Genomic DNA, 26,524 nt, shown 5'->3' on the forward strand with positions numbered 1-26,524 from the left:
GCGTTTTTCCTGGCATTGGGGTTGCTTTATGAGGAACCTCATTTAGAGATTCAGGCTGAAAAAGCCTTGATGGCCCTGTCTCAGGGGCAAGATGAGGCTGAAATATACTGCCAAAAATTTCGTAAGTGGTCTGTGCTTACTCAGTGGAATGAGTGCGCCCTGGCGGCGAATTTCAGAGAGGGTCTCTCTGATGCCATTAAAGATGTTATGGTGGGGTTCCCTGTGCCTACAGGTCTGAATGAGTCCATGACAATGGCCATTCAGATTGATCGGCGTTTGCGGGAGCGCAAACCTGTGCACCATTTGGCGGTGTCTACTGAGAAGGCGCCAGAGATTATGCAATGTGATAGAATTCTGTCCAGAAGCGAACGACAGAATTTTAGGCGAAAAAATGGGTTATGCTTCTATTGTGGTGATTCAACTCATGTTATATCAGCATGCTCTAAACGTACTAAGAAGGTTGATAAGTCTATTTCAATTGGCACTTTACAGTCTAAGTTTATTCTGTCTGTGACCCTGATTTGCTCTTTATCGTCTATTACCGCGGACGCCTATGTCGACTCTGGCGCCGCTTTGAGTCTTATGGATTGGTCCTTTGCCAAACGCTGTGGGTTTAATTTAGAGTCTCTGGAAGTTCCTATACCTCTGAAGGGTATTGACTCCACGCCATTGGCTAGTAATAAACCACAATACTGGACACAAGTAACTATGCGTATTAATCCGGGTCACCAGGAGATTATTCGCTTCCTTGTGTTGTATAATCTACATGATGTGTTGGTGCTTGGATTGCCATGGCTGCAATCTCATAACCCAGTTCTCGACTGGAAAGCAATGTCTGTGTTAAGCTGGGGATGTCAGGGGACTCATGGGGACGTACCTTTGGTTTCCATTTCGTCATCTATTCCCTCTGAGATTCCGGAATTTTTATCTGATTATCGTGACGTTTTTGAGGAGCCTAAACTTGGTTCACTACCTCCGCACAGAGATTGCGATTGTACTATAGATCTGATTCCGGGCAGTAAGTTTCCAAAGGGTCGTTTATTTAATCTATCTGTGCCTGAACATGCGGCTATGCGGGAATATATTAAGGAGTCCTTGGACAAGGGACATATTCGTCCTTCGTCATCTCCCTTAGGAGCCGGTTTTTTCTTTGTATCTAAAAAAGATGGCTCTTTGAGGCCGTGTATTGATTATCGGCTTTTGAATAAAATCACGGTTAAATATCAGTATCCTTTGCCACTGCTTACTGATTTGTTTGCTCGAATAAAGGGGGCCAAGTGGTTCTCTAAGATTGATCTTCGTGGGGCGTATAATTTAGTGCGAATTAAGCAGGGGGATGAGTGGAAAACCGCATTTAATACGCCTGAGGGCCATTTTGAGTATTTAGTAATGCCTTTTGGTCTTTCAAATGCCCCTTCAGTCTTTCAGTCTTTTATGCATGACATTTTCCGTGAATATTTGGATAAATTTATGATTGTGTATCTGGATGATATTGTGATTTTTTCGGATGACTGGGACTCTCATGTCCAACAGGTCAGGAGGGTTTTTCAGGTTTTGCGCTCTAATTCCTTGTGTGTAAAGGGTTCTAAGTGTTTTTTTTGGGGTTCAAAAGATTTCGTTTTTGGGGTACATTTTTTCCCCCTCTTCCATTGAGATGGACCCTGTCAAGGTTCAGGCTATTTGTGATTGGACGCAACCCTCTTCTCTTAAGAGCCTTCAGAAGTTTTTGGGCTTTGCTAATTTTTATCGTCGATTTATAACTGGTTTTTCTGATGTTGCTAAGCCGTTGACTGATTTGACTAAGAAGGGTGCTGATGTTGCGGATTGGTCCCCTGCTGCTGTGGAGGCCTTTCGGGAGCTTAAACGCCGCTTTTCTTCCGCCCCTGTATCGCGTCAGCCTGATGTTACTCTTCCTTTTCAGGTTGAGGTCGACGCTTCAGAAATCGGAGCTGGGGCGGTTTTGTCGCAGAAAAGTTCCGACTGCTCCGTGATGAGACCTTGCGCGTTCTTTTCTCGTAAATTTTCGCCCACTGAGCGAAATTATGATATTGGTAATCGGGAGCTCTTGGCTATGAAGTGGGCTTTTGAGGAGTGGCGTCATTGGCTTGAGGGGGCTAGACATCAGGTGGTGGTATTGACCGACCACAAGAATTTGATTTATCTTGAGTCTGCCAGGCGCCTGAATCCTAGACAGGCGCGCTGGTCGTTATTTTTCTCTCGGTTTAATTTTGTGGTTTCTTACCTACCGGGTTCTAAAAATGTGAAGGCGGATGCCCTTTCTAGGAGTTTTGAGCCTGATTCCCCTGGTAATTCTGAACCTACAGGTATCCTTAAGGATGGGGTGATATTATCTGCTGTTTCCCCAGACTTGCGACAGGTCTTGCAGGAGTTTCAGGCGGATAGACCTGATCGTTGCCCGCCTGGTAGACTGTTTGTTCCGGATGATTGGACCAGTAGAGTCATCTCGGAGGTCCATTCTTCTGCGTTAGCTGGTCATCCTGGAATCTTTGGTACCAGGGATTTGGTGGCTAGGTCCTTCTGGTGGCCTTCCCTGTCACGAGATGTGCGAGGTTTTGTGCAGTCTTGTGATGTTTGTGCTCGGGCCAAGCCTTGTTGTTCTCGGGCTAGTGGATTGTTGTTATCTTTGCCTATTCCGAAGAGGCCTTGGACTCACATCTCCATGGATTTTATTTCTGATCTCCCTGTTTCTCAGAAGATGTCTGTCATCTGGGTGGTGTGTGACCGTTTCTCTAAGATGGTCCATTTGGTCCCCTTGCCTAAATTGCCTTCCTCATCCGAGCTGGTTCCTCTGTTTTTTCAAAATGTGGTTCGCTTGCATGGTATTCCGGAGAATATCGTTTCTGACAGGGGAACTCAATTCGTGTCTAGATTTTGGCGAGCATTCTGTGCTAGGATGGGCATTGATTTGTCTTTTTCGTCTGCTTTCCATCCTCAGACTAATGGCCAGACCGAGCGAACTAATCAGACCTTGGAGACTTATTTGAGGTGTTTTGTGTCTGCGGATCAGGATGATTGGGTTGCCTTTTTGCCCTTGGCGGAGTTTGCCCTCAATAATCGGGCTAGTTCTGCCACCTTGGTTTCTCCTTTCTTCTGTAATTCGGGGTTTCATCCTCGTTTCTCTTCCGGTCAGGTGGAGTCTTCGGATTGTCCTGGAGTGGATGCTGTGGTGGAGAGGTTGCATCAGATTTGGGGGCATGTGGTGGACAATTTGAAGTTGTCCCAGGAGAAGACTCAGCAGTTTGCCAACCGCCGTCGTCGTGTTGGTCCTCGTCTTTGTGTTGGGGACTTGGTGTGGTTGTCTTCTCATTTTGTCCCTATGAAGGTTTCTTCTCCTAAGTTTAAGCCTCGGTTCATCGGCCCGTACAAGATATTGGAGATTCTTAACCCTGTGTCCTTTCGTTTGGACCTCCCTGCATCTTTTTCTATTCATAATGTCTTCCATCGGTCATTGTTGTGCAGGTATGAGGTACCGGTTATGCCTTCCGTTGAGCCTCCTGCTCCGGTGTTGGTTGAGGGTGAGTTGGAGTACGTTGTCGAGAAGATCTTGGACTCCCGTGTTTCCAGACGGAGACTTCAGTATCTGGTCAAGTGGAAGGGCTACGGTCAGGAGGATAATTCTTGGGTGACAGCCTCTGATGTTCATGCCTCCGATTTGGTCCGTGCCTTTCATAGGGCTCATCCTGATCGCCCTGGTGGTTCTGGTGAGGGTTCGGTGCCCCCTCCTTGAGGGGGGGGTACTGTTGTGAATTGGGTTTCTGGGCTCCCCCGGTGGTCACTGGTGGTACTGAACTTGTGTGCTTCATCTCCTCTGTTCACCTGTTTCCATCAGGATGTGGGAGTTTTCTATTTAACCTTGCTCCTCAGTCATTTCTATGCCGGCCAACAATGTTACCAGAAGCCTTTCTGTTGCATGTTCCTGCTCCTAGACTAGTATCAGCTAAGTTGGACTTGTAGTCCTAAGTTTGTTTTGCATTTTTGTTCCAGTTCTCTGTGTTTGAATCTTTCTGAGGCTGGAAGCTCTTGTGAGCTGAAATTGCCACTCTGGTGTCATGAGTTGATATTAGAGTCTTAAAGTAATTTCAGGATGGTGTTTTGAAAAGGGTTTTCAGCTGACTGTGAAGTTCCCTTTTCTGTCTTCCTACTATCTAGTAAGCGGACCTCAATTTGCTAAACCTATCTTCATACTTCGTATGTCAATTTCCTCTAAAATCACCGACAATATATGTGGGGGCTACTGTCTGCCTTTTGGGGAAAATTTCTCTAGAGGTAAGCCAGGTCTGTATTTTCCTCTGCTAGGGTCAGGCAGTCCTCCGGCTGGCGCTGGGCGTCTAGGGATAAAACGTAGGCACGCTACCCGGCCACTGTTAGTTGTGCGATAGGTTTAGCTCACAGTCAGCTCGAGTTCCCATCTTCCAAGAGCTAGTCCTTTTGTATGCTTTACTACGGTCTCTTGCCATTGAGAACCATGACAGGTTTTCTTCTGGCATCTCGACGATGCAGCCCATTTTTCTTCAAGGGCCTCAAAGAGTCCAATATATCAGCTGATGTTATTTGTAGGTTTCTCTTTGCATTCCAAACAATTTTCCTGGCAGTTGTGGACAAACGTTTTGTTGGATCCCAGAAACTCACTCAGCTTTTATGCACACACACTGATTACAAGCAAACATGTCACATGTGAGGATGTTACCTTTAGTAGCCATTCAAACCCATTTGTGTCAACTTCTGTGCATGTTATCAGGCCAAAATCACCAGGGTATGTGAACTTTTGATCAGGGTCATTTGGATGTTTTGGGTTGTCATTATAATTTAAAAAGAGAAAACACAGTAGTTTGACAATAAATGGCTTCACCCAACCACCAACCATGAGTGGAGAAAATGTTTTGGTGTTATCATTCATGTTCTCTGAAAAAAGGCCAAGGAAGCAAAAATTCTGCCGGGGTATGTAAACTTTTGAGCACAACTGTATGTTTGTGTGAGCATATTTGGTTTTGGTTCATGAATGATACTGTAATTGTAAGAATAGGAAACTCAACCTGGCTTTTTAAAGGGTTATTCACCAAATAATCAAGTCCAACCACTGCCTTCCCCCAAGATTCCGAGAACAGAGGTCTGCAGACTCATCCTGAATGGAGCAGAGTTGTGCCTGTTCAGCCTCGGCTCTCCTTCTATAGAGCTGCTGAATGCTGCGCTCAGCTGTTTCCGTCAGATCCATAGAAAATTAATAGAGTAGAAGTCAAGCATGCACCCCTCCAATCCAGTCATGGCTGAGCTGCAGAGCCCGGTTCTTATCATTGTGATTGGGGATAACTTGAGTTATTTGGGGAATAATCCTTTATCAGATACCAGATGGTATAGATTTCAGACATATAATTTACTATAATATATACATGGTTGGGATCAGCAGAACCGAATCCTAACGTGGATATATTTCTCCATCTCAGTAAAAAAAAAATATCAATATGTATATTGTTAGAGGTGTTGTGAGGCCCAAATAGAACTTTTACTATGGGGCTGTGTGAACTCTATGTACACCCCTACTTGCAGGACAGTGATAGTGAGGGGAATAATAATAATAATAATCTTTGTTTTTATATAGCACTAACATATTCTGCAGTGCTTTACAATTTAGACACATTATCATCACTGTCCCCAATAGTAACATAGTTATGAAGGTTGAAGGAAGACTTTAAGTCCATCTAGTTCAACCCATAGCCTAACCTAACATGCCCTAACATGTTGATCCAGAGGAAGGCAAAAAAAAACATGTGGCAAAGAGTAAGCTCCACATTGGGGAAAAAAATTCCTTCCCGACTCCACATACGGCAATCAGACTAGTTCCCTGGATCAACGCCCTATCAAGGAATCTAGTGTATATACCCTGTTACATTATACTTTTCCAGAAAGGCATCCAGTCCCCTCTTAAATTTAAGTAATGAATCACTCATTACAACATCATACGGCAGAGAGTTCCATAGTCTCACTGCTCTTACAGTAAAGAATCCGCGTCTGTTATTATGCTTAAACCTTTTTTCCTCCAGACGTAGAGGATGCCCCCTTGTCCCTGTCTCAGGTCTATGATTAAAAAGATCATCAGAATGGTCTTTGTACTGTCCCCTCATATATTTATACATTAAAATAAGATCACCCCTTAGCCTTCGTTTTTCCAAACTAAATAGCCCCAAATGTAATAACCTATCTTGGTATTGCAGACCCTCCAGTCCTCTAATAACCTTGGTCGCTCTTCTCTGCACCCGCTCCAGTTCAGCTATGTCTTTCTTATACACCGGAGACCAGAACTGTGCACAGTATTCTAAGTGTGGTCGAACTAGTGACTTGTATAGAGGTAAAATTATGTTCTCCTCATGAGCATCTAGACCTCATCTAGTGCATCCCATTATTTTATTTGCCTTTGTAGCAGCTGCCTGACACTGGCCACTAAATGTGAGTTTGTCATCCACCCATACACCCAGGTCTTTTTCATTGATGGTTTTGCCCAGAGTTTTAGAATTAAGCACATAGTTATACACCTTATTACTTCTACCCAAGTGCATGACCTTACATTTATCCCCATTAAAGCTCATTTGCCATTTATCAGCCCAAGCTTCTAGTTTACATAAATCATCCTGTAATATAAAATTGTCCTCCTCTGTATTGATTACCCTGCAGAGTTTAGTGTCATCTGCAAATATTGAAATTCTGTTAAAAAGAAGAGGGCCCAATACTGACCCCTGTGGTACCCCACTGCTAACTGTGATCCAGCCCGAGTGTGCTCCATTAATAACCACCCTTTGTTTCCTATCCCTGAGCCAGCTCTTAACCCACTTACACATATTTTCCCCTATCCCCATTATTCTCATTTTATGTATCAACCTTTTGTGTGGCACCGTATCAAAAGCTTTTGAAAAGTCCATATACACTATGTCCACTGGGTTCCCTTGGTCCAGTCCGGAACTTACCTCTTCATAGAAATTGATCAGATTAGTCTGACAGGAATGGTCCCTAGTAAACCCATGCTGATACTGGGTCATGAGGTTATTCCTCTTCAGATACTCCAGTATAGCATCCCTTAGAATGCCCTCCAGGATTTTACCCACAGTAGAGGTTAAGCTTACTGGCCTATAATTTCCGAGTTCAGTTTTTGTCCCCTTTTTGAATATTGGCACCACATTTGCTATACGCCAGTCCTGTGGTACAGACCCTGTTACTATGGAGTCTTTAAAGATTAAAAATAATGCTCTATCAATTCCTGCAGTACTCGGGGGTGTATCCCATCCGGGCCCGGAGATTTGTCAATTTTAGTGATTTTTAGACACCGCCGTACTTCCTGCTGGGTTAAGCAGGTGACATTTAATGGGGAATTTTTGCTATCACTGATCATATTGTCTGCCATGGGATTTTCTTGTGTAAATACTTATGAAAAAAAAAGTCATTTAGCATATTGGCTTTTTCCTCATCCTCATTCACCATTTCACCCAGACTATTTTTAAGGGGGCCAACACTATCATTTGTTTGTTTCTTACTGTTTATGTAGTTAAAGAATATTTTGGGATTATTTTTACTCTCTCTGGCAATGAGTCTCTCTGTCTCAATTTTTACTGCCTTGATTTGCTTTTTACAGAATTTATTTAATGTTCTGTATTTATTTAATGCATCACTACCTACTTCCTTTAATTCTCTAAATGCTTTCTTTTTGTCACTTATTGCGCCCCTTACAGCTCTATTTAGCCATATTGGTTTCCTCCTATTTCTAGTATGTGGGCTCACAATCTAAACTCCCTATCAGTATGTCTTTGAAATGTGGGAGGAAACCAGAGTAGGTTCTAAAAAAAAATTTGAAAAGCAAAAGAAAACAAGCAGTCTCAGTGTATTATTTATTGAGAATAGATAGACTCTCCTCTTAGGACGTGACATAAAAATGGTTGTTGCAGATATTTCTATGGTGATAGTTGCCCTTGACAGAGTTCTTCTGTAGTTCTGCCTCTCAGCAGTCTCTTCAGGAGATGATATGGCTTAGTGATATTCACAAAGAATCTTTTGAAACAGATAAAAGCTTCATGAAGCCTGACTATAGATGGTTTATCTGAAACTGTCCTGTGGAAACGTCGTGTTGAGGTCTTCCCAGTCGAACATGAATAGATGACCTCTCTGACAAGTCCAGTAGATACGTGTTGATCATCTACTAGAGCGTTAGGTAAGAAATGAGGTTCTTGCAGAGGGTTACAATATATGTGCTTGGTGATTTGTGAATCTTGAGACTTTGGAATAGTTATTCCATTGCTTTCATGTTTTTCTATCCCCTTCACTTTATTATTTATGTCTGTGGTTTGTAATTTTGTTCTTTCAACTGCTGAGCCTTCTATGTTTTCAGATTCCAGAATATGTTTCTGTATTTTGTAATTAGTTGTTCTATTATTCTTTATTTCCATATGAGACTTATCTATGCAGATGGCAGGGGATAAGGTTTGCTTAATTTTTATTCCAAAATGTAATATGGTGCCTATTGGCAGATCTGTTCCTTTACTGGACTCTCTCTTAGATCTTCTAAAATTCATACTCAAAGCTGACTTTTTGTAATAACTCTTGTGTGCAATTGGTAATGGCACTTTTCTTGGCACTGTATTGGAGCAATATTCCGTGGCTGCAATGGTCTTCTTAGGTGATGGTGTTACGTTTTGCAATGGGATGTCCCTTTTGAGTTTTGGAGCAAGTTTTGACCCATTGTGACCCATGTAAGGTTCAGTGCATAAACTAAACCCTTTGCAATTAGGAGATATCTGGCAACTTTTATTGTACATTTCCACTGACCTCTGAACAATTTTGGGGAAGGAAATCATTAGATTTTCGAAAATTTTCCTGAGGAAATGCATTTTGAGTTTTGAAACATTTCTGAAAGGCGATTTAATAGGCGAAATGGAATGTTTCTCCTCTTCAATTCGTGGTGGAAGCCGTGGAGATAGTTCTACAAAAGAAAAATGTTTTAATAAGTATTACAAATTTTTTAATAAAGCTTAGATAAGTATGCCATTCATACACACGTGGTCTAAATTGTTGGTACCCCTCGTTTAATGACAGAAAAACCCACAATGGTCACAGAAATAACTTGAATCTGACAAAAGTAATAAATAAATAAAAGATCTATGAAAATGAAGAAGTGAAAGTCAGACATTGCTTTTCAACCATGCTTCCACAGAATTAAAAAAAACAAACAAACTCATGAATTAGGCCTGGACAGAAATGATGGTACCCTTAACTTAATATTTTGTTGCACAACCTTTTGAGGCAATGACTGCAATCAAACGATTCCTGTAACTGTCAATGAGACTTCTATACCCCTCGACAGGTATTTTGGCCCACTCCTCAAGAGGGAACTGCTCCAGTTGTCTCGTGTTTGAAGGTTGCCTTTTCCAGATGGCATGTTTTAGCTCTTTCCAAAGATGCTCAATAGGATTTAGGTCAGGGCTCATAGAAGGCCTCTTCAGAATAGTCCAATGTTTTCCTCTTAGCCATTCTTGGGTGTTTTTAGCTGTGTGTTTGGGATCATTATCCTGTTGCAAGACCCATGACCTGCGACAGAGATCAAGCTTTCTGACACTGGGCAGCACATTTCTCTCTAGAATCCCTTGATAGTCTTGAGATTTCATTGTACCCTGCACAGATTCTAGACACCCTGTGCCAGATGCAGCAAAGCAGCCCCAGAACATAACAGAGCCTCCTCTATGTTTCACAGTAGGGACAGTGTTCTTTTCTTGATATGCTTCATTTTTCTGTCTGTAAACATAGAGCTGATGTGCCTTGCCAAAAAGTTTAATTTTTGTCTCATGTGTCCATAGGACATTCTCCCAGAAGCTTTGTGGCTTGTCAACATGTAGTTTGGCAAATTCCAGTCTGGCTTTTTTATATTTTTTTTTCAACAATGGTGTCCTCCTTGGTCGTCTCCCATGAAGTCCACTTTGGCTCATGCAATGACGGATGGTGCAATCTGACACTGATGTTCCTTTAGCTGGAAGTTCACCTTTAATCTGTTTAGAAGTTTTTCTGGACTCTTTTGTTACTATTCATATTATCCGTCTCATTGATTTGTCAACAATTTTCCTCCTGTGGCCATGTGCAGGGAGTTTGGCTACAGTCCCATGGATCTTATATTTCTGAATAATATGTGCAACTGTAGTCACAGGAACATCAAGCTGCTTGGAGATGGTCTTATAACTTTTACCTTTAACATGTGTGTCTATAATTTTCTTTCTAATCTTCTGAGACAACTCTTTCCTTGGCTTCCTCTGGTCCATGTTGAGTGTGATACACACCATGTCACCAAACAGCACAGTGAGTATCTGTAGCCCTATATACAGGCCACTCATTGATTCCAAGATTGTAGACACCTGTGATGCTAGTTAGTGGACACACCGTGATTTAACATGTCCCTTTTGTCACATTATTTTCAGGGGCACCATCATTTCTGTACAGGCCTATTTCATGAGTTTTTATTTTTTTTATTTTTGTGGAAGCATGGTTGAAAAGCAATGTCTGACTTTCATTTGCTCAATTTGATAGATCTTTTATTTATTATTACTTTTGTCAGATTCAAGTTATTTCTGTGACCACTGGGGTTTTTTCTGCCACTAAATGAAGGGTACCAACAATTTTGACCACATGTATATATCTATGAGGTTTCAGAAATATCTTGCACACAGCTTGTTTTTTTTGTCCTCAGTTTTTTGTGCAAAACCTGAGCTTTTGCAGAATGGAGCATGTCACTTTTTTCAGCAATTTTTTCAGAGTTTTTCACCCATTGAAAGAAATTGGTGGTGCAAAAAACACAGAAAAAAGGCAGGTATAAGGTTTTGCTGCGCTTTTAGTGCCAAAACCTGATGAAGTAGAATAAGATTATTATTTTTGGCACAAAACTTTATCAGCATGCACAACAGACAAATGTAGCATGACAAAAACGCTGCAAAAAATGCAACCAAAACTAAGCAAATCTTTTTTGCAGCCAAGTGAGTAGGTTTTTCCTGCGGAAAAAATTGTACCAAAAAGGCATGTGAACATAGACTAAAAGAGGTCGTTTTTGAAGAATGGAAAAAGATAGATGTTGCAATATGTCACCAATTCGTTCATTTCATGCCTAGAAGACTTGATGCTGTCCTCTAAAATCATGGAGGTCATCAAAATACTAAATGTAGTAGCTTTTAATGTGGGGTGCATTCATTTTTCCATCAACTTCTTTGAGTAAAAATGAAGGTTTTGTAATGAAAGTTATGTTATTGGCTTGCTTTTATATTTTGGGCTAAAAATATTTTAGGAAACTCAATCTTATAAAAATTTTGAAAATTGCTCTTCTATTCAGTGAGATATTGACTCTCAAAGAGGGTGTATTCATTTATGGTGAGCACTGTATGTTCATAATGTTACTTGTTGTGTTTGGGTATATTGAAAAATGGCCTGAACTACTTGGATGCTAAAGAGACACAGATTTCAAATATGTAATTATTAGCTCTGAACTCAGTTTCACACCCTTGCTGTAAGCCTGAAAGGGTCCATCGTCAGTATGCCTATGAAGCATCTAGGAATCCGCTGTGCTATTTCTCTGAGCTCAGGATTCCAGGGGATGCATCACAATGCAGGTACCATGCGATAAGTATTGCAAAGATGAAATATGGTTCTCTTCATTTGCCCACTAACTATAGTAGTTCTTGGATATTTTTCATAGTAACAGATTCTCTTTAAAAAAACATATCTAGTCTTGATAGCCAAGGGGTCTTCATCCTTAAGAAGATGTAACACCCCAGGTTCCTAGTTGTTACAGTGACATTGCTTTCCTCATGGGGAGAGTGATATCACGCTTGGAAGGGAGGAAGGATCTCTCTTATCAGGTAATCACAAACATACAACATGTTCATACTCCAGGCCAGAAGGGAAAGCTCTGATCCAGCTTGTGGGTGGCTCCCCTATATATATTCTGGTCTGGAGGGACAGTCAGGTTCAGACAGTCTGTCAGAGGGACAGAGAAGAGAGCAGTCAGACGGTGAAAGTTAGGAAGACTGCAGGGGCTGTGCAGCCATGAGACGTGCTGCAGCTCCTGGCAAGAGACAGAAGAGAAGGAAGAACAGATTGCAGTGAGCGTGTATGGGAAGTGGAGCGCAGGAGAGTGAAGAACTGGGGAGTTAGCTGCGCCTGGGCTACCTCCCTACTGAGCCCAGACACCGGTAGCCGGAAGACCGAGGTTGTGAGGGACTCCACGTCTCACAGCAGAAACCAGCAGGACAGCTGGATTACAAGTCACCTGTCTGCCCTTACACCTGAGGACACAGTAGCGCATAGAGCCCAGGTTGTGATAGCAACCCTGAAAAAAGGCTCAAGCTACCTGTTGTACGGGTAGTGTCCTTCCAACCTGGAGGACAGAGAGAACATGTGAGGACCTGGTGACAGACTTAAGGCAGCAAGGAACTACACTACAGCGCTAGAGGGAAGGCTTCTAACCACACCTGGTAAGGGTGACTTCCAAATCGCTTCCAAGCCGGCCGGACCATTGACACCTGTGATCCGGTACCCTGGACTGTGGCTGCCTGAATTCATCAGTAAACTAGGTAAAGAGACTGCAAACCTGTGTCCTCCGTTTCTTGCTATACCACCCACCATCATCATCTATACACTGGGAGCCCTGGGAACCCAGCTTCAACTGTGGGAAGCCATACCACCTTAGCTGCCATAACATCACCCCAGTGGATCCCTTTAAGCAGCGTCGGTCATCCCTGACCGAGTACCACAGGTGGCTTCATGAACTTGTATTATTTTTACAACCCCTTTAAAGACTGTCCCTTTTACTTGGGCATCCAGGGCCACGGACCGGGTCGCCGCCGCCATGACAGATCCCCTTTAAGTACCGGACCTGGTACCGAGTAACCCCTAGGCTCTGGCGGGCGTTCCAAAGAAACCTATAGAGAAGATTTGAGGATCATGATCCATTGGCTAACAAGACTAGATTTATATATAAGGGCGCGAAGGCAATATCTAGAGAATAGAGTGGAGTAGGAACAAAAAAAAGCACAAAGCTAAGATTCAAAGGTAAAAGTGAACAGTGGCAATACAGTAAATTAAAGAACAATAAGAACACAGTAATACAGCTAAAATAGGGTATTTACACAATATTATTTATACGCTGTCGTTCTATAATCACCATTAAGCAACTATTCTTGTCAACAACGTCTCAATCCTAATACCTTGACCTTGGGTGCATCACCGTCAAAAACGGGCCAGTCACTGTCATCACCCACAAGCAATATGAAGTGCCGTACAGGCCCCAAGAGGAGTCTAAGTTACTTACTGTTAGACCGCAATTCCTGTATCGATTAATCACTTGGCACACCCAACACTCTGGTCACCTCCGTTTCCTGAAGCACAGCCCCAATCCCCCCCCTCTGTACCGTACATTTGTACCAGGGGTAGCAGCTCAGATGAGTGTCCTTCTGCAGCCCGCCCGGTTGCCTCTCCCAGTTCCGGCCCTGCTCACACTACTTGGGTCTCCCAACTTGGTTGTCTCACCTTCATGTCTGGTTATTTTGAGTCTTCACTCGGGTATGGTCTCTCAGGTCTTCACTCTGGTTTGATTGCTTGGATCTTTACTCGGGTCTGGTCTCTCAAGTCTGGTCTCTCAGGTCTTCACTAGGGTTTGATCGCTCAGATCTTCACTCGAGTCTCGTCTCTCGAGTCTGCTCTCTCCGGTCTTCACTTAGTTCAGGTCTCTCAGATCTTCAATCGACTCTGGTCTCTCAGCTCTTCACTTAGGTCTTGTCTCCACTCAGGTCTTCACTCGGGTCTGGGCCCTCAGGTCTTCACTCAGGCTTGGTCTTTTTGGTTTTCACTCGAATCTTGTCTCTTGTAATGGAAGCTAGAAGCCAACTTTGCTGCTCACACATCCATTCTGCTATGGGTCCAGGCACCGACTCCTCCCCTTCTCTGCCTTCCCGGGCATTTTATAATTATTAACTGCACCACAGCTGTCAAATGGCCTGGTGTTGCCTCTAATCTTTTCCGTCAGAGGACGTACACTTCGCTCTTCAGTTCCTACTAGTGTAATTCTCTCTAGTTTTTCTTTTCTTATCATCTTTGTTCAGCAGATGCAGCGTTCACTTGCAGACTCTCGGTTTTGGCATTACTGTTTGTGTCTCTCACTCCTTCATCCCCTTACAGCAACATTTAGACAAGTTAAAATTAAAGGGAATCTATCAGCAGGTTTTTTTCTATGTAATCTGAGTACAGGATGAGGTAGGGGTTTAAACAGAGATTTTAATGATGTGTCACTTATCAGGCTGTCTGCTGTTTTTTACTTTCAATCAGGGCCGTATTTGCCACTAGGCACTTGAGGGCACGTGCCTAGGGCGGCGGGATGCGGGGGGGGGGGGGCAGCACCTGAGCAGGTGTGTGGTTTTTTTTGTTTTTTTTTAAGTCCGGTCCGGCCGGGGTCACCTTAAACATAACCCCCCGCCCGCCTGCCCGCCGCTGCCTCCTTGCTCCCTTGAAGACATCATGATACGGTATGATTGATTCATACTCACCTCACTTGCTCCAGCGATGCCTGGTCTGCTCTCAGTGACTGCACGCCCTCGCCTCGTCCTGTGTGAGCGGTCACATGGTACCGCTCATTAAAGTTCATGAATATGCATGCATATTCATGAACTTAATGAGCGGTACCACCTGACCGCGGCGCTCACACAGGACGAGGGTGCTGCGCTGCCGCCGGGAGTCGGGACAGAGGTGGAGCCGGGATTCCGTTCTTCTGCGCGGTGTGAGGTGAGTATGATATGATGACAGCCAGGGAGGACAGGGGGAGCCGGGGAGGATGAAGCAGGACCGTGGATGGGGAGCGGCGGGGCAGGCGATGAGCCACCCATTGGGGGGATGGGAGATGAGTCTGACTAAGCCACCCATGCATACAGGGAGGGAGGGGGAGATGAGCCACGCATACAGGGGGGGATGGGAGATGAGCCTGAGCCACCCATGCATACAGGGAGGGAGGGGGAGATGAGCCACGCATACAGCCTACAGGGGGGGATGGGAGGTGAGTCTGACTGAGCCACCTATGCATACAGGGAGGGAGGGGGAGATGAGCCACGCATAGGGGGGGGATGGGAGATGAGCCAGAGCCACCCATGCATAGGGAGGGAGGGGGAGATGAGCCACGCATACAGCCAGGGAGGGGGAGATGAGCCACGCATACAGCCAGGGAGGGGGAGATGAGCCACGCATACAGCCTACAGGGGGGATGGGAGATGACGATCCTGAGCCACCCATGCATACAGGGAGGGGGATATGAGCCACGCATACAGGGGGGTGGGAGATGAGCCTGAGCCACCCATGCATACAGGGAGGGAGGGGGAGATGAGCCACGCATGGGGGGGATGGGAGATGAGCCTGAGCCACCCATGCATACAGGGAGGGAGGGGGAGATGAGCCACGCATACAGGGGGGATGGGAGATGAGCCTGAGCCACCCATGCATACAGGGAGGGGGAGATGAGCCTGAGCCACCCATGCATACAGGGAGGGGGAGATGAGCCACGCATACGGGGGGGATGGGAGATGAGCCAGAGCCACCCATGCATACAGGGAGGGAGGGGGGAGATGAGCCACGCATACAGGGGGGGATGGGAGGTGAGCCTGAGCCACCCATGCATACAGGGAGGGGGAGATGAGCCACGCATACAGGGGGGGCCATTATACAGTATGCATGGAGCATCATGTGTGGCCATTATAAAGTATTGAGCATCATGTGTGGCAATTATACAGTATTGAGCATCATGTGTGGCAATTATGCAGTAATGAGCATCGTGTGTGGCCATTATACAGTATTGAGCATCATGTGTGGCAATTATACAGTATTGAGCATCATGTGTGGCAATTATACAGTATTGAGCATCGTGTGTGGCCATTATACAGTATTGAGCATCATGTGTGGCAATTATACAGTATTGAGCATCATGTGGGGCCATTATACAGTATTGAACATCATGTGGGGTCATTATACAGTATTGATCATCATGTGTGGCCATTATACAGTATGGAGCACTGTGTGGCCATATTTTTTTTTGTTATAATTATTGTATATGAAACAGTGTGATCAGCAGTGCTAAATGGGTGTGGTTGGGACTTGGATATGGGTGTGACTAGTTGTGAAATGGGTGTGGTCAGAGGTGTGGCCTAAAATTTGCCGTGGCACACTACGTGCGCCGCAACCTTTATACCTCTTTCCCTTCTTCAAGAGTTGGGAAGTATGGTACCGCATTTGCCAGATCACAGCAAGTGCCGCAAATCCCATAGGGAATGAATGAAGTCAAACGCAGTGTTGCCGTAAGTGATCCGTTACGCGGCAGATGCAGAAAAAACTGCCCGATCTGCTGCAAAAGGCTATTTTCACAACAGCGATTCTTGCCAAAGTCACTGCCGATAGTGTCATACTCACCAATGGGGGAGGCAGCGCTAAAAGTGCCTAGGGCAGCAGAAACTCTAAATACGGCCCTGCTTACAATTAAGGTTTTATCACTAAGACATCATCATTGCTGTGACTAGCTGACCTGTCAGCACTGGCAACCTCCTCCCCCTCCTGTGATAAGCAGCTTACTGTCTGTGGATAATGTACGCAGAAAGCCTGGTGTGGGCAGGGGCAGCTCTCTCAGTTCTGCTGTTTTGCTAATTCTAATAACTATAATTGTGTAAGAACTGCTGCATCCAGTAATCTAAGTGATACATGGCTGGATTCAGGGTCTCTTTGCCTACATCAGGCTGCTCTCAGATGAGGTAGCCAAAACCTGCTGACAGATTCCCTTTAAAGGTACCTTCACACGAAGCGACGCTGCAGCGATAGCGACAACGATGCCGATCGCTGCAGCGTCGCTGTTTGATCGCTGGGGAGCTGTCACACAGACCGCTCTCCAGCGACCAACGATGCCGAGGTCCCCGGGTAACCAGGGTAAACATCGGGTTGCTAAGCGCAGGGCCGCGCTTAGTAACCCGATGTTTACCCTGGTTACCAGCGTAAAAGTAAAAAAAACAAACAGTACATGCTCACTTGCGCGTCCCCCAGCGTCTGCTTCCTGACACTGACTGAGCTCCGGCCCTAACAGCACAGCGGTGACGTCACCGCTGTGCTTTCACTTTCACTTTAGGGCCGGCGCTCAGTCAGTGTCAGGAAGCAGACGCTGAGGGACGCGCAGGTGAGCATGTACTGTTTGTTTTTTTTACTTTTACGCTGGTAACCAGAGTAAACATCGGGTTACTAAGCGCGACCCTGCGCTTGGTAACCCGATGTTTACCCTGGTTACCAGTGTAAAACATCGCTGGTATCGTTGCTTTTGCTTTCAAACACAACGATACACGGCGATCGGACGACCAAATAAAGTTCTGGACTTTATTCAGCGACATCACAGCAGGATCCTGATCGCTGCTGCGTGTCAAACTAAACGATATCGCTAGCGAGGACGCTGCAACGTCACGGATCGCTAGCGATATCGTTACAAAGTCGTTTCGTGTGAAGGTACCTTTAGGCAAGTGATTATTTCTCCTTTGTTCCTTGGTGATCTTTGTAATTTTGGTAAGAAAAATTTTAATGTAAGTCAATGGATCCCATTTATTTTAATAAAATTCAACATGGTCGCAGGGGACAGACAGCACCAGTTCATATGTGAATCCATCATGATCATTTTTATCATTAAAGTCAGTAGGTGATACCATACAAACCGATCTCATATTGTCTTCAGTTTCTCAATCAGTTGAAATTAGTTAATGATGAAACAATCCGCTGCTTTGTGATATTAGTAATTGATCATTATTCTAAATCATCATAATTTCTTGTTTCTATGAATATTGTGAATATAGGAATAATAACATGGGATAGAATACCTTTGTTCTTACAGGCTGGGCACTTATTTTCCTCACTAAACTGGAGATCAATCTGTTTTAAAAAGAGATTGTGGAAAACAAAGTCAGTATATTAATATTCATTGTGCACAGAAATAACTAGGCCACAAGGCATTGCAATGAAATAGATATGTAAAATCATACTTAGGGTATGTACCCATATGCAAGAAAAAAACAGTCCGTAATCTGGACCGAAAAAACGAATGAGTGGCAGGCGAGTGTCATGTGAGTACAATGCGAGTACAATGCAATTTTCACACATAGCATCCGATTTACATCCGAGTGCAATGCGATTTTAACATGAGCTTTTACATACAGCAGTTCTCTGTCATTTATACATTGTTTCCAAAGAAAATATTCGTCAAAACACTATATCTATCTATATATATATATATGTATATATATATATATATATATATATATATATACAGTACAGACCAAAAGTTTGGACACACCTTCTCATTTAAAGATTTTTCTGTATTTTCATGACTATGAAAATTGTACATTCACACTGAAGGCATCAAAACTATGAATTAACACATGTGGAATTATATGCTTAACAAAAAAGTGTGAAACAACTGAAATTATGTCTTATATTCTAGGTTCTTCAAAGTAGCCACCTTTTGCTTTGATGACTGCTTTGCACACTCTTGGCATTCTCTTGATGAGCTTCAAGAGGTAGTAACCGGAAATGGTCTTCCAACAATCTTGAAGGCGTCGCACAAAGACACGGTGGTTGGAACCAAAGATCTTAAATTTGGACTCATTAGACCAAAGCACAGATTTCCACTGGTCTAATGTCCATTCCTTGTGTTCTTTAGCCCAAACAAGTCTATTCTCCTTGTTTCCTGTCCTTAGCAGTGGTTTCCTAGCAGCTATTTTACCATGAAGGCCTGCTGCACAAAGTCTCCTCTTAACAGTTGTTGTAGAGATGTGTCTGCTGCTAGAACTCTGTGTGACATTGACCTGGTCTCTAATCTGAGCTGCTGTTAACCTGTGATTTCTGAGGCTGGTGACTCGGATAAACTTATCCTCAGAAGCAGAGGTGAATCTTGGTCTTCCTTTCCTGGGGCTGGTCCTCATGTGAACCAGTTTCTTTGTAGCGCTTGATGGTTTTTGCCACTACACTTTCAAAGTTTTCCCAATTTTTCGGACTGACTGACCTTCATTTCTTAAAGTAATGATGGCCACTCGTTTTTCTTTACTTAGCTGCTATAATACAAATTCTAACAGTCTATTCAGTAGGACTATCAGCTTTGTATCCACCAGACTTCTGCACAACACAACTGATGGTCCCAACACCATTTATAAGGCAAGAAATCTCACTTATTAAACCTGACAGGGCACACATGTGAAGTGAAAACCATTCCCGGTGACTAACTCTTGAAGCTCATCAAGAGAATGCCAAGAATGTGCAAAGCAGTCATCAAAGCAAAAGGTGGCTACTTTGAAGAACCAAGGTGTGTCCAAACTTTTGGTCTGTACTGTACATATATATATATATATATATATATATATATATATATATATATATATATATATATATACACACTACCGTTCAAAAGTTTTGGGTCACTTAGAATTTTCCTTAGTTTTTAAAGAAGAGCACAGTTTTTTTCCAATGAAGCTAACATTAAATGATTCAGAAATACACTCTATACATTGTTAATATGGTAAATGACTATTCTAGCTGCAAACGTCTGGTTTGTAATGCAATATCTTCATAGGTGTATAGAGGCCCATTTCCAACAACCATCACTTCAGTGTTCTTATGCTACTCTGTATTTGCTAACTGTGCAAGAAGGCTAATGGATGGTTAGAATATCCTTGAAAACCCTTGTGCAAGTATGCTAGCACAGCTGAAAACAGTTTGGCTGATTAGAGAACCTATAAACCTGACCTTCCTTTGAGCTAGTTGAGAATCTGGAGCATCACATTTGTTGGTTCCATTAAACTTTCAAAATGGCCAGAAAAAAAGAACTTTCATGTGAAACTCAACAGTCTTTTCTTTGTCATGCAGCTGCAGTGCAGTACAGCGCAACCTCCACCAGGGGGAGCTTGGTAGAGAAGCGAGACTGCACTCACAGAGCAGCTGAACAAACGCCACCTAGTGGCGAGAGAGAGAGAGGTCAGGATAGCCAAGTCAGAACACAAGATAGCACTACAGTACAAAATGATTAGATAGAATGGATAGTCAGGACATAGCAAGGGATCAGTAAACCAGGACGGGCAAAATACGGTACAATAGGGACAAGCTGAAACAGAGTCAAAACGCCAAGCCAGGAGGTCAGAAACAGGGAGTCAAGCAGATCTACAGACAAACAAAGAGACACTGGGAAAGGGCAGGCAGGGGGAGATAACATACACAGGACAAGTCAGGGTTCACAGCAGGACAAATCAAGAGCTTCCAGAGTCAGGTTCACACGCCAAAGACAGAGCTATAGCTGACACCACCCTCAGGATACCTGGGAGCTAAATAGCAAACCCGAGCCCAAAATGAGGCAGAGCAAAGTTAACCCTAGACATGATCCACTCAGAGAATGAGCAGACAGGACTAAACTCCGGACTGGATCATGACATTCTTGTTCTTAGAAATGCTTGATCTTATGGAGTCAGGTTTACGCTAGAGAGACACCATTAGGATCACCATACACCAGCGCTGTAAAAAAAAACCTCATCCACCAACCGTAGAGATGGAGAACCGGTCGGCAGGGAGAAGGCCCAGGATTGGGGATCACCCTTAAGAAGGGAAATGATGATTCCCACCTGTTGTTCCTCACTCCCTGATGAACGAGGGCGGAGCCTGAAGTATAGCTTGCAGGCCTCCTTAAAAACCAAAAATGTATCCCTCCCTCCAGAGAACCTGTCAGGGAGAGATATCTTGGGTTCTGGTTGAGCCTGTAACTGAGCCGAAGCCCAGAACCTCAACAACTGCTGCAGCTGCTGCACCACCTCACCACGCAGATCCTTAAGCTCAGTGGTGAGAGTCTGGAGTAGTTGAGCAAAAGCCTGCATTTGGGCCATGGCTCACCAGAAATAATGTGACGGTCGGTGTTAATGTCACGATGTGACCGCAGCAGTGAGACACCACCTAACAATTGGTCGGTCACCAGATGGAAAGACACACCAGGGAACACCAGGAAAACTTTAACAATGGTTGGCCCTGTCGGTAGGGAACGGGGGAATGGACACCTCCTGCACTCACCTGAGGATGTGCCCTGATCTTGCAATCGTCCCTATATAGGTTCTTTCACCCCATCGCCGACCAGGATATCTTGTCCCTCACTTGCCCTGCTCTTATTCCTACGTAGGGATAAGATCCAAATCCGAATCCAAAAATGGATTGTGACATCACCTTTGTGATATCAAGTCCCAAGGTTAGTAATGGAGAGGCATCAATAAGACGCCCCTATTACTAACCCCATAGTCAAACTGTTAAGAAAACACAGACACCCAGTAAAAAATCCTTTAATTGAAATAAAGACACAGACTCCTTTATTATTCTTAATTAAACCATACTTACAACCACACCTAATTCCTGCAAAGCCCTCGATCTCCTGTAATAAAGGTAAAATAATAAACCAACAATATACCCATACCTGTCCATCGTTGTGTCCCACGCAGTATTCCATATCTGGGCAATATACAGTTTTCAACCTGGACGGTGCCAAGATGCGACCATCCTGGCTGAAAATCACTGGTGAATGAGCTGCTGAGAGTAGAGCTTCAGTGACTAGAGATGATGTAACTGAAGCTGCGCTCCCTCCCAGTCTGAACTGAGGTGAACTCTGGACCGTGGGAAAATAACACTGCATTTTCCCATGGTCCAGAGGTTACTGCAGTTCAGGCCGGCTGAGCGCACTCATGTTTGAATAGAGTGGTTATTATCACACATGGGCATTACTGCTCCATTCATAGTCTATAGATCTGTCAGAGATGAGCGATTTCAGTGCCTGGCTATCTCAGTAAGTCCCATTGACATTGACTGGAGCTGCAGAGTGTATGTGTGACAATACTCCATTGAATTGAAGGCATGGAAATTTAGAGACTTTTGAAGGTGTCTTAGGGCCCGATTCATCATTTATGATTTATTGGAATCACTTTTCTTTTTTGTCTTGTTATATACGCTTATGTTTTGTGTGTCAAATTTTCAAAATGGCACACCCAGTTCATGACTTCGAGGCAAAATCAAAAATCCTCTTTATTTTTGTCTTTAACCTGTTTCTTTGCAACGTTTAAGCACTAAAAGTTGTAAATCCTTTAAAAAGTGCTAAAGTGCCAGATTGAAAACTCTTCCAGAAAACTTACTCGAGGGGTGGATGGCGTGAGATGCAAATTTTTTGTAAAAGTCGCATTTCATGAATCTGTCTAAAACATCTAGATAAGACAATTGTTGAGGAAAAATTAAAAAAGACTTAAAAAAAGAAAGATACAGTATATACTCGAGTATAAGCCGAGATTTTCAGCCCAAAAAAATTAGCTGAAAGTGCCCCTCTCGGCTTATACTCGAGTCATGGAAGGCGGGGGGGGTCGGCGGATGAGGGGGAGCGACGACTGTCACATACTCGTCTGCTCCTGGCGCTCCTGACGCGGTCCTTGCATGTCCCATGGTCTCCGGTGCCGCCACCTTCTTCCTCTGTTCAGCGGTCACGTGGTACCGCTCATTAAAGTAATGAATATGGACCCCACTCCCAAATATGCGGGTGGAGCCGCATATTCATTACTGTAATGAGCGGTACCAGTGACCGCTGACAGAGGAAGAAGCTGCGGGTGCTGGAGACCATCTGTCCGGGAGAAGCTGCCAGGGACCGCACCGGAGCAGGTGAGTATTAAATATTCACCTTCCCTCGTTCCAACGTCGGCGCCGCTCCATCTTCCGCATCCTCTGCAGTGACTGTTCAGGTCAGAGGGCACGATGACATATTAGTGTGCGCGCCGCCCTCTGCCTGAACAGTCAGTGTGGAGAGACGGGACGCTGAGGAGCAGCGACAAGAGGCGAGTATGTCTTCTTTTTTTTTTTTTATTGCAGCAGCATTATATGTGGCACATTGTTATCTGGAGCATCTATGGGGCCATACTGAACTGTATGGAGCATTATATGGGGCATATTTGTATATGGAGCGTCTTATGGGGTCATAATAAACTGCATGGCGTATTATATGGGGCACATTTGTATATGGAGCATTATATGGGGCGTATTTTGTATGGAGCATCTTATGGGGCCCATCATGAACTGTATGGAGCATTATATGGGGCTCCTGATTTAATATGGATATTCAAAAACACGTAACCTACTGATGTCTCAATTAATTTTACTTTTATTGGTATCTATTTTTATTTTTGAAATTTACCGGTAGCTGCTGCATTTCCCACCCTAGGCTTATACGCGAGTGATTAAGATTTCCCAGTTTTTTGTGTCAAAATTAGGGGGTCGGCTTATACTCGGGTCGGCTTATACTCGAGTATATACGGTAACTTAAAAAGGAAAAATATGTTTGCTTGCTACGCAATCCCTGCATGTGTTGCGATTGTCTAACAGCCGCAAGACATGCAACCGCGGGGACTGGTACATATTTTTCAAGTATGCCGAAGTCACTCGGTTAGCACCCGAGCATGCTTAGATAACATCTTATCCGAGCACGTTCGCTCATCACTAGTCATTATGTACCGGTATATTTCCTCAACAAATTATTAAACACCACAAATAGACACATCTGTGAAGACATTTGCTGCGTTTTGGAATTAAGCTACCTATTCATAGGTGTCATAATCTTAATTCCCGAAATACATCAGATGTCTGCCCATTTGTTTCAATTTGTGGTGTTTAATGATTTGTTGAAAAAATACACAAATATTTTTTATAAGAATGACAGAAGGCCATCTTATTTTCACATTGGATTGGCTGCCAAAGCTCTTGGATCCAGGTATAGGAGGATGATTGCAAGAGTAGTCAGGCGCTATTACTTTTTCTATGAATTATTTAAACCAGAAAAACAAAAAGAATGGAGTAGCACAAGATAAAGTGCAAACATAACAAATGAGCAGCACTCAGTAGCAAATTCCTTGCAAAAAAATGGTGCAGTTATAGAGTGCATACAAGAGAAGCATAATAAGACAAATGATAAATCTGTAGTAAAATCACACTCCTCCCGCCTTCTTTCTACTCCAGAATGCATCAAATATTTAATATTGAATAAATCCCAAAAGGAACAAAAAGGACCGACCTATTACCTTACATCTTTATCCCCCCCAAGTGGAAAGTCACAATGTACTATTAATGTACCACTTAATAAACCCATACATTAAATAAAAAAAATCAAAACTCAATAATTTCCAATTTTGTAGTCTTGGCTGTTTAAAAAAAAAATACTATGGAAAGCAAAACCAAAATGGTACCAATAAAAATTGCAGCTCAACGCACAAAAACACAGGTCCATTGATGGAAAATGTAAAACGTTCTGGGACTTGGAAAATAGAGAAACAAACCAGTTTTATATGTCAGAAACTTTAGAAGTATAGTATCGCCATAATCATACTGACCTGCAGAATTACATTAGCAGAGAACAGCACAATGAATGACATAAAAACAGAACCCCAAAAGCAATTGGATTTTTTTTCACCATGTCAGCCCACTTTTTTCAGACTTTTCGGTTCATTATTTTGTAAGATGAAAAATAGACTAAATAAAAAGCTCATTCCTCTGATGATCCTTAGCATGTTTACACCGGTCAGTCACTGATTGGGAACGACTGTAGTAAAGAACACATGTTCACTGATTATTGGCGGGTCTCACTAGATCTTTAGTTTATTCATACACTTCCAGGTTGTCCAACCTTTGTTACATTACGGAGAGTGGAAAAATTTACTAAAAAATACATGACAGGAGAGTTCATCGGTCCTCTTACAAGTGCAACAATGTAGTTCACACAACTAGATTTTTCTTACCTTTACTTTGATGTTCTTGGATAAGTACAACCATTCAAACAGTTTGTAGATTACACTAAATGTTATGTAGGAAAAGGCAACGAGATCATATGTTAAGACTTTCTGGATGTTATCAAGGAAGCCGAAGATCATTTTCGATTCACAATGTCCCATTTTCAGTTTACGGTTGATGCTGAAAAAGAAATGTATAACATATTTATTGGATTTGGCCTATAAATAATATTTATCAGCCATCCACATTAAATAGATCATAAATGTAAAGTCCAATTTATACAGGCCGACAATCCGAGAACAAACATTCGTAGGAAAGCTCATTCCCAATTATCGTCCCCTTTAGGTTATGTGCACACGGCATCTTTTATGAAGAGATTCTGCCTGAAGTCAAACTGAAAAAGAGCTTAAAAGATGCTAAAAAGAATTAACATGTACTGCAATGTCAAAACGACTTGCTGTGCATATCTCCAGTCTTTTTGATCTTTTAACTGGCCTCTGATCGGCTGCTGCCTTTACACTTCCTTCTGACTGAACTGTGAAGGTTGCAGCCTATCAGCGACCACCGATAGCCTGAAGCGCTCACGAAACATAACGTTACGTAACCACCAGGAGACAAAGCGACGACATAACAGGAATGGCCCTAATGGAAGGTGAGTATGCGTTTTTTACTTCTTTTTTTATAGCGCACTTTAGTATTTAATAGAGTTTACCCACCAACAAAGTTCAATTTAATCACTAAATCTTGGAATAAAAAGAAGTTCCACAATTGGATGTAATGCTAATGAGATAATCTTATAAATGTGTCCCTGCTGTGTACTGTGTAATGGCTTTGTGACCGTACAGGAACATGGTCTGATCATACCACAGCTCCTGGGCAGGGAGGAAGCAAAAGAGAGAATACAGACAGGACAGCAGCGGATCACAGCTGATTGTTTTAGAAAAATGTTATACCTCAAAGAAAGAATCAGCTGTGACCCAGACTGTGCAATGCCTACCTGAAATAATGCACTTCATACTAGAAATAATTGTCGAGCTCGGCACATCCATGGCCTTTCTTTATGCCTGTACGATATGGAATGTTGTATTAGAACCTTTAGAATGTCGCCCATGTGATGTCACTGGTGCGCTGTACACTGCCTGGGTCATAATGATGCCTCCTCTATCTAAATGAAATGTGTTTCTGTGTTCTGTAATACCTTCATTAGTGCACAGTTTCATGAAGTCACATGCTACTTTCCAGTGTAGTTTGTCTTTTTATTCATCACTAGGTTCTCTGCTGGCAGTAAATTAATGGAGTTATGTTCACATCTATACGATGAAAATCCATACAGAATGAAAGAGTTATTCTGGCAGATTTCTTTGATGGGGTATAGTACAAAGTTTCTTATTTTCACGTGTACTATCGATTTATGGAATACAAATTAAAATTACTAATACTTTTTAAAGGGAATGTCTTTGATTTTAAAAACTATCCTAATTGTAGGCAATTTGATAATATCCTTGCGTGAATGTGTCTTTGATCTTGGTTTACTTGTCCTGCAGTAATAAATAATTCAAATGCGCTGACCTGACTGCTGCAGCCAATCACTGGTCTTAAAGGGGTATTCCCAAGTTTGTAAGTTATCCCCTTTTTTGCGGTAAGAGCTAATTTCATG

The 26,524-nt window shown here is 43.2% G+C and overlaps 1 protein-coding gene across 1 annotated transcript; it reads right to left on the minus strand.

Annotated features, from left to right (window-relative positions):
* Positions 1–7,874: 7,874 nt before the first annotated feature.
* On the minus strand, positions 7,875–25,976 carry LOC143775278 (uncharacterized). The gene is made up of 4 exons (XM_077263232.1): positions 25,865–25,976; positions 24,876–25,047; positions 17,913–17,964; positions 7,875–8,980 (listed from the first exon to the last, which is right to left on the minus strand). Exons 2-4 carry the CDS (start codon positions 25,026–25,028, stop codon positions 7,956–7,958), a joined length of 1,230 nt encoding a protein of 409 aa, XP_077119347.1. The 5' UTR covers positions 25,029–25,047; positions 25,865–25,976; the 3' UTR covers positions 7,875–7,955.
* Positions 25,977–26,524: the final 548 nt, after the last annotated feature.

Source organism: Ranitomeya variabilis, chromosome 5 (genome assembly GCF_051348905.1).
Source record: "Ranitomeya variabilis isolate aRanVar5 chromosome 5, aRanVar5.hap1, whole genome shotgun sequence".
In the NCBI taxonomy this organism is placed as follows: Eukaryota; Metazoa; Chordata; class Amphibia; order Anura; family Dendrobatidae; genus Ranitomeya; species Ranitomeya variabilis.

What these genes read in the sequence shown, in the direction of transcription:
- LOC143775278 (XM_077263232.1), bottom strand. Translation starts at nt 25,028, where the DNA reads ATGGGACATTGTGAATCGAAAATGATCTTCGGCTTCCTTGATAACATC. An exon ending in CCAAGAACATCAAAGTAAAG is followed by an intron (nt 17,965 to 24,875) that starts GTAAGAAAAATC and finishes TTTTTAAAACAG; the next exon opens with ATTGATCTCCAGTTTAGTGA. An exon ending in CCCAGCCTGTAAGAACAAAG is followed by an intron (nt 8,981 to 17,912) that starts GTATTCTATCCC and finishes TTTCTTTTGTAG; the next exon opens with AACTATCTCCACGGCTTCCA.